Source organism: Glycine soja, chromosome 11 (genome assembly GCF_004193775.1).
Source record: "Glycine soja cultivar W05 chromosome 11, ASM419377v2, whole genome shotgun sequence".
Classification (NCBI taxonomy): Eukaryota; Viridiplantae; Streptophyta; class Magnoliopsida; order Fabales; family Fabaceae; genus Glycine; species Glycine soja.
In genome coordinates this window covers 35,293,991-35,308,643 of record NC_041012.1, presented here as the reverse complement: position 1 = coordinate 35,308,643, position 14,653 = coordinate 35,293,991, and the positions used below count along the sequence as shown (strand labels likewise).

Sequence of the window (14,653 nt, the reverse complement as noted above, 5' to 3'; positions counted from 1 at the left end):
CAAAATTTCGTTTCGTTTAAGAGTAAAATATAATTTTAGGATAAATTTTTGCCATTTTTTTATCATTACAAGCATAAATTACAATAATTACTTAGAAAATATATTGACAAACATAATTTAAAACAAAAAATAATAATAACGATAATATTGATTATCAACCATAATTTGTCTGTCACAATAAAAATTATTCAAAATAAACATTATACCAGTTTACCAAAATAAAATATTGTAACAGTATATCAATCATTACAATTTTTTTTCCCAAATTACCCAAAAAGATAAATATATCTCATATTTCACTTCTTTATATCTTGACTATTTTATTAATGGTGACGGATAAAAGTTAACGATAAAATATATTCACTACTACAAAAAGTAGATTTAACATCGCCAGATTAACATCGGTTGTTAAAAACCAATGTTAAGATAAACGTGGTGACATAATTGTAAATAATGTGTATTCGTTAACATTGGTTTTTTGAAAAACCGATGTTAATAAACTGACATTAACATCGGTTCTTGAAAAACCAATGTTAACATTAATTCGTTAACATCGATTTTTGAAGAACCGATGTTAACGTATGATAAGTTAACATCGGTTTCTCTTAGAAAATTGATGTTAACGTTGACATCATTTGATTAACATCGGTTTTGTATTGAAAATCAATGTTGGACTTATATTTTAAAATATCAGATTGCAAACCCTACTTTGCTTGTGCTCTGTTCTTGTCCATCTAAGCTTCTTCTTCTTTGCGACCGTATCTATTTGTATCTGTAAGCTTATTGAGACCATGACACCTCGCCACCTTACCTAGGTACACGTTTTGCGACTCTTTCTTGTCTTTAACATGTTGTATTGAATACCATGGGTGAGTTTGGGGAACTCATGCTCATTGCAAGGATCTTTGTTTGTTTGTGTTACAAGGATTTGGTTTGTGAAACTCGTGCTCGTTGCAAGGATTTGGTTTGTGGAAGTCGTGGTCATTGCTAGGTCTGTTTGGGGTGCTCACTTTGCAGTCCATTTGGGGTGCTCACTCATGCTCGCAGGGTCTCATTTTGAGTGAGGTAATTTAGATTACTAGGTGTCGTTTGAATGCTTAATGGATAGGTAACTAGGTGTCTATTGTAATGCATATAGCACCATGGCAAATGTAACAATGTTCTGATTTTTGTTTTATTGTTGTGTGTTTTGAGCTTTGAGGAGTCACTGTCTCACACCATTTTTTAAAACAAGTTAATAGGAATTAGAATAGTACCCACATTGTTATTTACTCATGTTGAATTATTCATAAGTAGATATATTATATATATTAATGAAAGCAGTACAAGTGGTACTGATTTACAAATAGCCTAGCATCAATGAGAGAAGACCTATGGTTAGCTAATACAATATAAAGAATAACTATTAGAGAACCAAATATTTGGCTATTAGCTAGGTAACCACCCACCAAGCTTCCTAGGCTTAATGGAGAGTCTGAGAAACTTGGACCTTAGCTTAAGTGGGTTCATGGGATTAATCCCTCATCAACTAGGAAATCTCTTAAACCTGCAACATCTTAATCTTGGATACAATTATGCTTTTCAGATAGATAACCTTAATTGGATATCAAGGCTATCTTCCTTAGAGTACCTTGATTTGAGTGGTTCAGACCTTCATAAACAAGGTAACGAATTCAAGTAGTGAGTGCACTTCCATCTCTTTCAGAACTACACTTGGAGAGCTGTCAAATTGATAACTTAGGACCACCAAAAGGAAAAACCAACTTCACACATCTCCAAGTCCTTAATCTTTCTAAATCTAATAATAACTTTACTTGTCCAATTCCCTCACCATTTGCAAACTTGTCATCCTTGAGAACTTTAAACCTGGCTCACATTCGACTGAATGGAACCATTCCTAAGAGTTATGAGTTCCTCAAAAACCTACAGGTATTAAATCTTGGAGCTAATTCTTTGACTGGTGATATGCCTGTAACTCTTGAAACTCTGTCAAATTTAGTGATGTTAGACCTTTCATCTAATTTGTTAGAAGGATCTATAAAAGAATCAAATTTTGTAAAACTTTTGAAATTAAAGGAACTATGTTTGTCTTGGACAAACTTGTTCCTCAATGAATGTCTGACAAAGTATTATTTAAAAGTTAAAAATGAAACTTAGACTGTTTTAGGCAATTTTGTAATTGAAGTTTACTTAGTTTACATTTTTTTCAATTCATGTCTTCTTAACATTAAATATTCTTTTAATTCATAGTAATTAATAAATTTGTCATCAAATTTTTGGTAAAAACTGTTTCAATACAAAATCAAAATTATATGTTGTGTGGTCTGCTTTTAAACTTTGCAGGTTAATTTTTGGGTTATTGAAAAAACATACAAGACATTTTAAAAAAAATCCTAAAAAACAACATCGGTTTTTTAAAAAACCGATGTTAACTTACAATAACAACATCTGTTTTCCAAAAAACCGATGTTGTTAATGGAAGTTAACATCGATTTTTTAAAAAACCCGATGTTAACTGCCAACATTGATATGAATACAAATAACTTTTTTATAATTCTTATTATATAATATCGGTTATTTAAATAAACGATATTGTAAATTTATGTTAATATCGATTTTCAAAAAACTGATGTTAACGATAATACTTTCAACGTCGGTACTTTCAACATCGGTTAATAATTGATGTAAAAAATCATAAATAACCGATGTTAAAAGCTTGTTTTCTAGTAGTGATTTGTCACGCTTTTTACACTTTCGATGACTAAATTTGTATTTTTATATTTCAAAGACACATTTGTCAACGAATTACATATTCATGGACAAAAGTGATTATTTGCTCATTCATGAAAATGGGAAGACGAAAAGTAAAAAAATATTATATGACAAATATGTTCATATGTTGACAATTAGAGATGGTCACATTGACAATCATTTCAGTGACAAATTCGTTTCTCTGTGTCACGTAGACTATTTTATTAATGACAACAGATGAAAGTTAACTGTCGGATATATTTGTCGCACTTTTTATACTTTTGGAGACTAAATTTTATATTTTCATCTTTCAGCATTTATCACACAAATTACATATTAAAAAACAAAACATTTACCCTTTTATTTTTTAAGGGTGGCTTCAGCTTTCATTTTTGTCCATAATCATTTGCATAAGAATAATGATGCATGTACCATTTTACACACACATACAATGCTTTTTTCATATAATTATGAAAATGTTTAATGATACTTTGATCTTAGTATTAATGTAATTAATATAACTATTTTTGCTTACATGTAAAAAAAACAATGACAGCTTAAGCATATATTTAGTTACGCGTCTTACCTTTTTATAGAGTAACAATTTGGGTTTAAGTAGCTAGCTGGCACTATATGTACATATAGTGAGGTTTTTTTGTTTCTAAGCAACTCCTGTTTCATCTCTATTTCTAATCTGGGAAGAGAAAACAAATGCATATTAATTTGTCACCATAGAGTAGTCCTCAAGCTACTTGCTGATTCGGGAAATTACACCCACTGAAAACAGCCCAGCCTGTTGCTCAAACCATGCCTTTCAGTACTATCCCATAGTCATAGACAGGATCGCACAAAATGTTAAACGCCTTTTACTTTCACTTGATAGGAGACTAAAATCATACATTTGATGAATTGAAAATGTAATTAACTCTAATTTATAAATCAATTTAGTGTGAATTTGATTATAAAAATAAGGATTTGGCCGGGTTAATTTGATTTTTATGCAAAATCAAAATCAAAATCAAAATATATTATGAAATAGAATTGGACTCACCAAGATTTAACCAATTGACGTACTTCTCCGATATGTTTGAAAAAAATTAGTAGGAAGCTGAAAAACTACCTAAAAGTTAAAAAATTATATTATTAATTACAAACATTTGATAAAATTATCAATTGAAGTAATTAGAAAATATAAAATTGCATAAAAAATAATAAAATTTTACTTTAAATAGAATAGATTAAAAAGAAAATTTAATAAATATTCAAGAAAAAAAAGAATAAATATAAAAGGTAGAAACTAATGTTTTAAAAAATGTTACCTAAAAAAATATTCATTTATCAAACAGTTAAACAAATTTTTTAACCAGTAATAAATTAAGAATTAAATGAAATACATTACCAAACGGACTCTAAAAACATTAAAAGTTATTCACATATGCTATTTGATATTTGGATTTCTTAACCAAGATGTATGATGAAAGGAAAATTGCACCTCTCTATTGCATCAAGATATATATATTCTCTATTGCTCCGGCGACTTCAGACTTATGGAAGCCGCTGCTTTAATTAAGTTGTTGCACTTTTCCAACCCTTGTGCTTAGAGGGGCTTATGGACTAAGACTATATAATATGGACCCACCCTGTGATTTTGTAGCCAAGGGACCTTTAAGTACGATCGAGTAATAATTATGCAAAACGTATTGCAGTTTCTCAGTTGAGAATGAGGGAGATAAACAATAATATATAGAACCTGCCACCTTTAAACCCATGTCCGTATATATATGCCCCAAATGGAATGCCAAAGGCCCTAAGGATACCTATAGTCCGTTCATCACTTGTCAATAAGGCTTTGTTTTTAGTTGAAATGTACATCACATTGTTTCTTCTCTACAATTATTATGCAATAATAACCAACCATAAATGAATGCTAGACTAAGTAAGCCTGAAAAGTGAAATTCGATAAAAAAAATATATATATAAAATTGAGGGGCTCTTAATAAAATTTCCTCTTGTTGTATTATTATATATGACTCCCTAGGATAAGTGAAATCTCATGTATATATAATTATATGTACCAGGCAATCGGTTCTTGCAGTAATTACTTCTATTATTGGGGTCATAATTCTGAAAATTTTGGCTCTCATAAAGACACCGCACAGCGTAAACAGGGGAAGTTCAAAGCAGAGAGGCATTTTCATGCACCTCTTTTTTTTCTTAGGCTAGGCTAGTGAGATGATTCATATATATGTACTGATTAATCCGACCACTGAAAACCTTAACTATATGAACAAAAATCAACTGATCGTATGATAGTATTCAAACAGAGTCATTTATGTATAAATGAAATCAATATCATAGTGTTGAAATTAGACATTCCATTTTCTATATATCAAATGCATCGATTCATCTCAGTTAAAAAAAAAAAGCATCAATTCATACACAAATTGGATAGTAAATTTACCTAACTCGCAATCATTTTTACCCTAAGGATTTGGGATCTCTCCCGTTATTGGACTTTTACAATTGGAGAGAGAAAAACACAAAATTTCCTTTATGTCCTTCTCTCTAACTAGAAAAGTCTACTTAATGAAGGAGTTTTGTCAGGAAATAATTATCAGACTCATTACTTGTCAAAGAAATTCATACCTTAAAGTCATTACCTCTTCAAATGCCAAGTCAAAAGCAAGATTAATATGCAACGCATGCAGTCCTTTAACATCATTGGTTCCAAGCCATGCACGAGGAAGAATACAAGTTGCTATTGCCAGAATGTGTACGTCAAAGTCCCTATCCACACTATGCTTGCACGGTTGCACCTCATCAACCATATTCTTAATTTGTGCCATAAAATATGAGTTCAAATGTCCCCATAATTGGAGGTTGGTTGTGACATGTCTCCTGGTAGTTAGTTGGTTGGGAGATTTTATCAATCAACCTGAAAATTCGTACTTCAATGGGATTTTCAGTTCCTTTCCAATTAAGAGAAGGATTTGTTTTAGAAACATATAAGAACTCCATTTTCGTGATCAGATTCAGCCTTAATATGTATAGATTTGAGATTAAATCATTCCTCCAATGAATGATTACTCTAATGTGAAGATATAAAGTTAATTTGATGGTTGAAAATATCAACTTAAGAGTGAAGAAACAATATAAAATTTCTCTTATTATATTTTTAACAAAACTAAAAAACTAACATTTATTCATAAAAAAAAAAGATTACTCCAATGTGCATATATAGCTTTTACCAAGTCAACAGCTTTTGGCAATTCATTTTTTTATATTCTCGGTTGCATGCTTACTTGATGCTACCCGTGTATGTTCGATTCTTTCTGTACATTGCTATTGATATACTTTGGCAAAAACCTTTACCAATGCTGATCATGTTGACGGCGGAATCATCTAATCATACGTTGTTGCTAGTTTTTTTATTTATTTTTTATCCATTGTTATTGATTTTATCTGATTATAAATTGTCACCAGCATTCTCCAATCATTGTGTTTGCTAGCTAGCATTCTTTGATCACTCTTTTCATTAGTACCCTCCAAATATAATGTCTTTGCTGGCATCCTCTGGTCACTGTCGTTGTCTGTATTCTTTAATTGCCATCATTACTGGAAATGAAGCTTCGGCCATGTTATCGCCAGTTAAGGGACGCATGAGCCAGATTAAAATAATAGAGGATCAACCAAAAAAATTAAAATTTGTTCAATAAATATATACTCAAAAGAAAAAAAATAAAGGTTAAATTACTTTCACAACGAAGACTATAAAAAAAAATCTGAGGATTAAATTTTAGTATTGTGGATGGTGAAAATACAATTGAGAAAGAATACCTTGTTAAAGTAGGTCAGTCAAATTTTTTTACAAAAAGTTAATCATAGTTGCAATACCTTGAACCTATAATATGATAAAAAAAAATTAAAATGCCATACATATTATAAATTTTTTAAAAAGGAGCCAATGGGGCCTAATTGTTAATGTAAGAGTCTGTCCCTGTCGCCAACATTTCTTCGGTCCATTATGTACTAGAGACACATTTCTATAAACTATGACCACCCAAAAAACGTAATCCATCAAAGGAAATTCTTAGTTATATTATTTTTTTTATCAGACAAAATATGCATATATAGATAAGAGGGTATAAGGAATAACCAACCACATACAGGATTGAAGCAAAATATTGAACCCAAATGCTGGTTACAAGATATTAATCAATTCTGAACTACTGAATTCCCAATAACCAGCCTCCACCTAAAAATGTTGTACACCCCAAAACCAAAAGCAGTACCCTGTAACCTAAAGATTATTATTAAAGTTCTTCTTCACATGTTAATTCATGGATTAAGTTGCACATCTAAAATATAACATAAAACAATTATAATGGAAGTGACTTAAACTAGTATTGTTTACTAATGTAAGTCTGATTACTTTTAAATTTTTAATTAAAAAATAATTAAAATAGTACATTAAAATAATTAAAATAAAAAATATTTATAATAATTTACGTATTCTGTATAATTGACTGAATTAGACACTCTTAATTAAAAAAAATGTTTTCAAATCCCAATTTAACCACGGTGCAGTACAACTTGTTACAATACCGTATTTTCTGACACCACCAAGATTAAGAGAAAATATTATGATACTATTCATTCTTAATTTTTTGTTGGACTCGTTGTTTTTCTTTGTTCCAACACCAATAATAATAAATTAAAAAATAACATCAGAGACGCCGACGACCAACCACCAAGCCTATATTGTCTGTCGACTTTTCTTTCTCTCTCTAGTCTCAGGCACACAACTCCACTCTCTCTCTCTCTCTCTGATTCAGCTTCAGCGAAATCGAGTTCTAACCGTAGATCGTGCTTTTGCGTCTGAGAAGCCACTTCTCTACTTGCGGTTCTTCTTCTTCAATTTGATTTGATTCGCTTGCTGGAAAATTCTGTGAGCCCACCTTTTTGTCCGCGATTGTTTGTTATGTTTTAGTTCTTCATTTTCGTTATTTAATTTAGAAGCTTGTTCGGTTATTGTCTATTTGTGGACGTTATTCAGAGCTTGGGGGGGTGGGGGTTATTTTGTAGTCCCTGAGGGTTGTTTCCTTAGTTGGATCTGAGCTTATTAATATAACATCTGCGTTATCGAGTTAAATTTAAGATTTATATTCATTACTTACGCTTGATTAATTATTGTTCTCTCTTTTTTGTAAAAAAATAGACAAGATGTTTATAAAGAGAAGTGTGTTTGATGTCAGATTAGTTGGAAAGGGGATCTTATGTTTTGAATTTTGTAGTTGAGTGAGGGAGAAGATGTCTGGTGGCACGCAGAAGAGTCTGAGAAAAGCACTTGGAGCCCTTAAGGATACTACAACAGTCTCGTTGGCTAAGGTCAACAGTGATTACAAGGTAGAATAGACTCTGTTGGATATGGGATCACTGGATCAGGTGTTTTGTGTTTGTTCTCAACGGGTTTATTTATAATGTTCCAGGAATTGGACATTGCTATAGTTAGGGCCACAAATCATGTTGAACGTCCAGCTAAGGAAAAACATATAAGAGGTTTGTTTTCTCCCTCTCGTTATGATTGTTTGTGCTTTCTACAGAAATAATTAATGGGTCGTGTCTACTACTTGTTTGATGTTTCTGTTTCGGCTATTTGTTACGTATTTGTAGATTGTAGGAGGAACAATTACGATTTTGATTCCAAGTGTTTCTATGCTCTCTCTTGCAGCTATATTTTCAGCTATCTCAGCTACAAGACCCAGGGCTGATGTTGCCTATTGCATCCACGCACTTGCCAGGCGGTTATCAAAGACACATAACTGGGCAGTATGTCTATTATGCATTACATCACTGCTAAATATGGTTTATTTGCTTCATGATCTGTGTTCATCTTATCTTTTTTATATGGACATGAAATTTTTCAGTGTATTATTCACTTGTGGACTGGGAATGTGAGATATGAATCTTTTATGAATTTAGTATCTGTTTGCCTATGTTCTTTGTTGCAAGGTTGATGAAACATTACAATTACAAATCACATTCATGAATTATTATGTTTCCCTCACTTCTGGAGATTGTGGCATGACCGTGACCTTATGGCCAAATATCTGGATAGCAATGTTAACAAAAGTCCACCAAGAATGTTTTAATGATTATCAAAATTATTACAAAAATCGAGATTATTTTATCTAATTCTGAAGCTACAGTATTTGTTTGCACTATATTTGCACGACAATTTCTGCAGTTCTCATGTAATCCTTCAGTCGTCTTTAGTTCTCAACTTCTCATGTAAATCACCACTGAGCATGTGTGGTTTTTATTTTGATTCCATATTGGTTGATTGACAAGTTTTTTACCTCTAGGTTGCATTGAAAACTTTAATTGTCATTCACCGTGCTCTAAGGGAAGTTGATCCTACATTTCATGAAGAACTCATCAATTATGGGAGAAGTAGAAGTCATATGCTCAACATGGCTCATTTTAAAGATGATTCCAGTCCAAATGGTGCCTCTGTCTTTCTCTCCACGATTGATTTTATTGTCATTTTTGTTATTATGCTTATTTAATTTGTAGTTGTCATTCAATGTTTTATTGCTCAGCATGGGATTATTCTGCATGGGTTCGCACTTATGCCTTATTTTTGGAGGAAAGGCTGGAATGTTTCCGTGTGTTGAAGTATGACATTGAGGCAGACCGTCCTGTAAGTACTTTTTTTTTTATCATTTTCATTAACTTACTGTTTTAAAATACAGATTTTTCACATCAACATGAGTAGTTGAATTATCTGCGTAGTATCTATTAATGAGTATTATTCAGTAATAATATGATACAAGAAGGCCCTTACTTGTCATTGCTATCTTATAACATACATAAATCTAAATCTAAATTAGGAAACTTCGCTATTTGTGAATTTTTTCACAGAGGACCAAAGATTTGGATACTGCAGAACTGTTAGAGCAGTTGCCAACTTTACAGCAACTTCTCCATCGAGTTATTGATTGCCAGGTAAGCTTTTGATCCAAATAGTTCATGATAGATGAAATTTTTACCCAAACACTTCACAGGTGGTGGGCTTGGTTTAATGAACAAATTTTACAACATCGGTAGGCAGCATACTAATTGTTCAACTTGTTTTAACTTTTATGTGGTGCAGCCACACGGGGCAGCTGTAAATAACTTTGTCATTCAGTTAGCACTCTCAATGGTAGGTCAATTATTTAACCTACTATATTCTTTGGTAGTTTTTGCTCCACCACCTTTCTGAACGTACTTCATATTGTTTATAGGTTGCTTCAGAAAGCATTAAAATTTATCAAGCTATTAGTGATGGAACAGTCAATATGGTTGATAAGGTATATATGGTTATCTTCATGGATTTGAAGCTTGATTTTCAACTTTCTATGTATTTAGGAGACTACTATTGTGACAGTTTTTTGAGATGCAACGCCATGATGCTCTGAAAGCTCTTGATATATACAGGAGGGTTGGGCACCAGGTATCTCTTATGGTGTAATTTTCCTTTTCTATTCTTAACTTTATCTATCCAATTATCTTAAAGATTCTCTACATGAATCCAGGCTGAGAGACTGTCAGAGTTTTATGAAATATGTCGTAATCTTGACATTGGACGTGGAGAGAAGTTTATTAAAGTTGAGCAGGTTGGTTGGATCTTATGTCAAAGACATTTAGCTTGATTTTTCAATAGTTCTTTTGGGAAACATAAACTAAGTTTATTAGTTGATGATATGAAGCCCCCTTCGTCATTTCTGCAAGCCATGGAAGAGTATGTCAAAGATGCTCCCCAGGGACCAATAGTTCGAAAGGATCAGGTATGGATGAACATTGAAGAACTCTGTTTTTTTGTTATGGTGATCTCTGTGGTATTATTTCATACACATGTAGTTGACTCAGAAGGCACAAATTAATTGTTGGCTATCTACCAGTGAGAACAATGATATATTTGCTACTGAAAATTGCATTTTCTTTTAAAATAAAGTGGTTCAACCATTGTTTCAATCTGACAAGTAGGTTTATACTGAAAATTCAAAGTTAATAAATACGTTATTACTTGTTTCCTTCAAGTTCTCTGAGGAGTTGTATTATTTGGCCCATCAAAACATTTTGGAATCTCTTCCATTACCTTAAGAAACATTCATGATGATTTTACTCTCTGTAATTTTGGTACAATACTTTCGTCTTTTCTGCAATGAATTTCATATATTTGTAGAATCAATAATATTAGTATTTTAGCTGCATGTTTGTCATCCACGTACTGTTCCTTTCATTTGTTTCAGGAAGCTACGTGTTGTTGTAATCCTTTAACTTCAGAATATTTCTTGTATTTCAATGAAATGCAATATTTATATGCCATATAAATATATTTTACCAACCAGTGCTTTCATATTAATTGAACACAGGCTATTGAGAACAAAGAAGTTTTGGCTATTGAATACAAAAAGACAACAGAAGTGGAAGAGGAATGTCCACCCTCACCCTCACCCCCTCCACCTCCACCTTCTGAACCTGTGAAAGTGGAAGCACCACCAGTACAACCACCTCCTGATCTGTTGGTAATTACTCTTTTTCTTTTGTGTTTGCTCTAGCCCTATTTTTGGTATAATTCAGATTGTTGACTAGTTCTACTAGTAATGATTTATATATAACAACGTTGCTTTAGCTGCACTAACAAATTTCTCTTCTGCTGGCTTTACTAATTAGAATTTGGAGGATCCTGTTCCAGCTGCTGCAGAGTTGGAAGAGAAGAATGCATTGGCTTTAGCCATTGTTCCCGTTGGTAATTTGTTGTTCCTTTTCCTCCACTTTGTTTAATAAAAGCATTTGTGAACCTTCAAAAATAATTGACAGTAATAATTGGTTCATGGAATTGGACTGAACTGGTTTTCATTTCAAGAAGTGTGACGTTTCACATTATGAGGATTGAACCTCTTAATTTTAGTGGCTAATAATGTAAATCCCACATTGTTTTCCTTTTTCTGCACTTTGTTGGCAGTTAAGACTTGAATGTTCCATTTGATATTACTATTTATATGATGTCTTATTAATGGTGGCTTTCAGCTGTTGAACAACAACCTTCTGCTGTTTCAAATCAAGCAAATGGAACTACAGGATGGGAATTGGCCCTTGTTACTGCTCCTAGTTCAAATGAGAGTGCCACAACAGCTAGCAAACTGGTATACTTTCTTCTACAATAAATTGACTGTTCAGTTAGCTCGCATGATTAGTGATTGCACATATGTCTCTCACATGTAATGCATCTCACCATTAACACTCTCAAAAACTCCTTGCATGCACACATGTTTTTGTTTTTCTAATAATGAGTATTGGTGACCTGCTTGGTAATCAGGCTGGAGGTTTGGACAAGCTTACACTAGACAGCCTATACGATGATGCCCTCAGGAGAAACAACCAAAATGTCAGCTATAATCCATGGGAGCCAGCACCAGGTGGAAACATGATGCAACCGACAATGCACGATCCGTTTTTTGCCTCAAATACAGTTGCCGCTCCACCTTCTGTTCAGATGGCTTCCATGTCCAACCAACAGCAAGCTTTCATGTATCAACAGCAGCAGCAAATGATGATGGCTCCCCAACAACAATCTGTAAATCCTTTTGGAAATCCTTATGGAGCCACTGCTGTCCATCCCTATGGCTCAGGTATGCCTGTTCAATCATACAATCCATATACAGGTCTCATCTAGGCATTTCCTGTGGAAAACAAATCCTTAATAAGCTCAAGGTAAAAAAGAAACGGGTACTCTGATTACTCTCAACTTTCGATTCTGGGATTGGGAAACATGAAGAAGATTAGACTTGTATCATACGTTGTGTGTGTGCCATAGTTAGCTAGAGTGAAATTCTTTTTGAATAATTAGCAGAGGGTGGGTTTTGATTATATGATTTTTTATGTACAAGGTAAATTGATAATGAGTTCTGATTCAAACCACTTAGTTTCATTTGCCCGATTGAGATTGCTTCAACGCTTTAGCAGAAAATTTGTTCTTGATATATTGGTCTATATTGTTCTCAGTTGCTTTTTCCTGTATATGGTGGGAACTATATTCATTATATGATTGTTATAAACACATCAAGTCTAATAAATGAGTCATTTTGGTTTGAGGAACACATTTTTTCTTCATTCTCATGTCTAATGTGTTATTCTGTAAGACGTTTGTGTAAGTATTTAATTTATACTCATTTTTTTCTTCTCGATGGGTGAGAACTAAAATCCATAGAAGTTGTGAACTAGCAGTGTTTTTCCTTATTTATTTGAGAAACTAATTAAGGTATAAATTGTGTTTCCGTCGTAAATTTATCTCCTTTTCTTATGGGGATACTCCTTTGGAATCGGAGAAGATACTTTAGCCGTATAAAATTTCAGGTTTCTCTGTCCTCCATTTTGTTTTTCTTTCTCACTATGTTCCAAGTAGTGAGGAAATCAATAGTTAAAGAAATACTAATGTTTGAATAAAAGAGAAAAAAAAATCGATAGTGTCATATGGATTAACACAAATACACTATGGCTCAGGTATGCCTGTTCAATCATACATTTGGTCTTGACAACTCCATTGGTTTGTCGACAAGGTCTCGCTATAGTCATAGGACGTAGCTGTTAATAACTATCCCTGTGAGAACATTAAATTTATTTTAAAATAAATTAATATTGTTTTCAAAACTATTCCTGTGAACAAACTAATTAACATTAATAAGTTATCTTTCTCTCTCTCAAAAGTCAAGTTATTCTAAAACTGTTAGGATATTTTGTAAAAATATCATTAATGCAGAAGACAATTTAAATTGAACCTTATAAAAAAAGATTAAAATATATTTTTAATTTGGATCTTATAATTAGGATTAGGATTAGAGGAAGTACTTCAAACTATAATATATTGTAAATAAAGTTATAAGATTGACTTGGTGCTTTAAGAAAAGAAGAGGAAGAAGAAATTGTAGGTTTGAATTTCTTCCTCTAATAAAAAATTTAACAAACTAATCTTGCTTATAGAAAAATAATAGAATATAAATAAATATTAAATACTAATTTTTCATATATTATTTTTTTTGACAGGCATGGCCATATAATCCGTATTAAATCTGATTCAAGAGAATCAAGACAATTAATACAAAAGTTTTTTTTCACTGCAAATATGAAAGTTTACTCCTATTAAAATGTTTCTTGCTTTTCACTAATCGAAATTATAATCTTATATGACAACGGCATTAGTTTTTTTAACATTAAATTAAAGTAAAATAATTAGAAATCTGTAAGAGATATATTAATTTCATTGGTTTAAAGTGCACCGGAAAATTACATAATGTATGTTTCAAGTAAGGTCTTCAGTAAAACGCTTTTGATATAAGTGATTGTGATTGCTATAAAAAAACTCAATGTCAATGGTGGCGTGTAGCACATAAATAAATAAAAAATCAACAATGGTAGTATGTGAGATGAAGTTGAGGGGGTGAAGGAAGGACTGAAGGTTACGCATCAGGTCAAACTCAAACAAGTGAAAAAGAAATTGCAGTTGTGCGGTCAAACACGAAACACATTTCACATTTACGTCCTACGCATACAAGGGTATTTTTAGATTTGTCATTTTACCCACATCATGTAAGATAAGATATTTTAGATAATATTTATTTATCATTTTACCCCCATCCTGCTTGACAAGTTGGAATGACAATGCCTAAGATGTACATAAAGTATTATAGTATCTATCTTGATATTCATGTTTGAAAAACATATCCATAGGATGGGTTTGTTATGTTAAAAAAATACGATAGATACAACCGTACTGAATAAGTAGTTGAGTCACATAATAATTTTTTGTATTGTATGTTGTTTGATGCAGAGCACAAATAATTTTGTATTGTATCTT

The 14,653-nt window shown here is 32.2% G+C and overlaps 1 protein-coding gene across 1 annotated transcript; it reads left to right on the top strand.

The window, feature by feature from the left end:
- Window positions 1–7,483: 7,483 nt before the first annotated feature.
- On the top strand, window positions 7,484–12,899 carry LOC114376562 (putative clathrin assembly protein At5g35200). The gene is made up of 16 exons (XM_028334736.1): window positions 7,484–7,699; window positions 8,046–8,157; window positions 8,241–8,310; window positions 8,483–8,580; window positions 9,117–9,258; window positions 9,354–9,454; window positions 9,676–9,759; window positions 9,908–9,958; window positions 10,041–10,106; window positions 10,184–10,249; window positions 10,332–10,412; window positions 10,506–10,583; window positions 11,172–11,324; window positions 11,473–11,548; window positions 11,830–11,945; window positions 12,119–12,899. The coding sequence occupies exons 2-16, from the start codon at window positions 8,062–8,064 to the stop codon at window positions 12,473–12,475; spliced, it is 1,635 nt and encodes a 544-aa protein (XP_028190537.1). The 5' UTR covers window positions 7,484–7,699; window positions 8,046–8,061; the 3' UTR covers window positions 12,476–12,899.
- The last annotated feature ends 1,754 nt before the right edge of the window (window positions 12,900–14,653 follow it).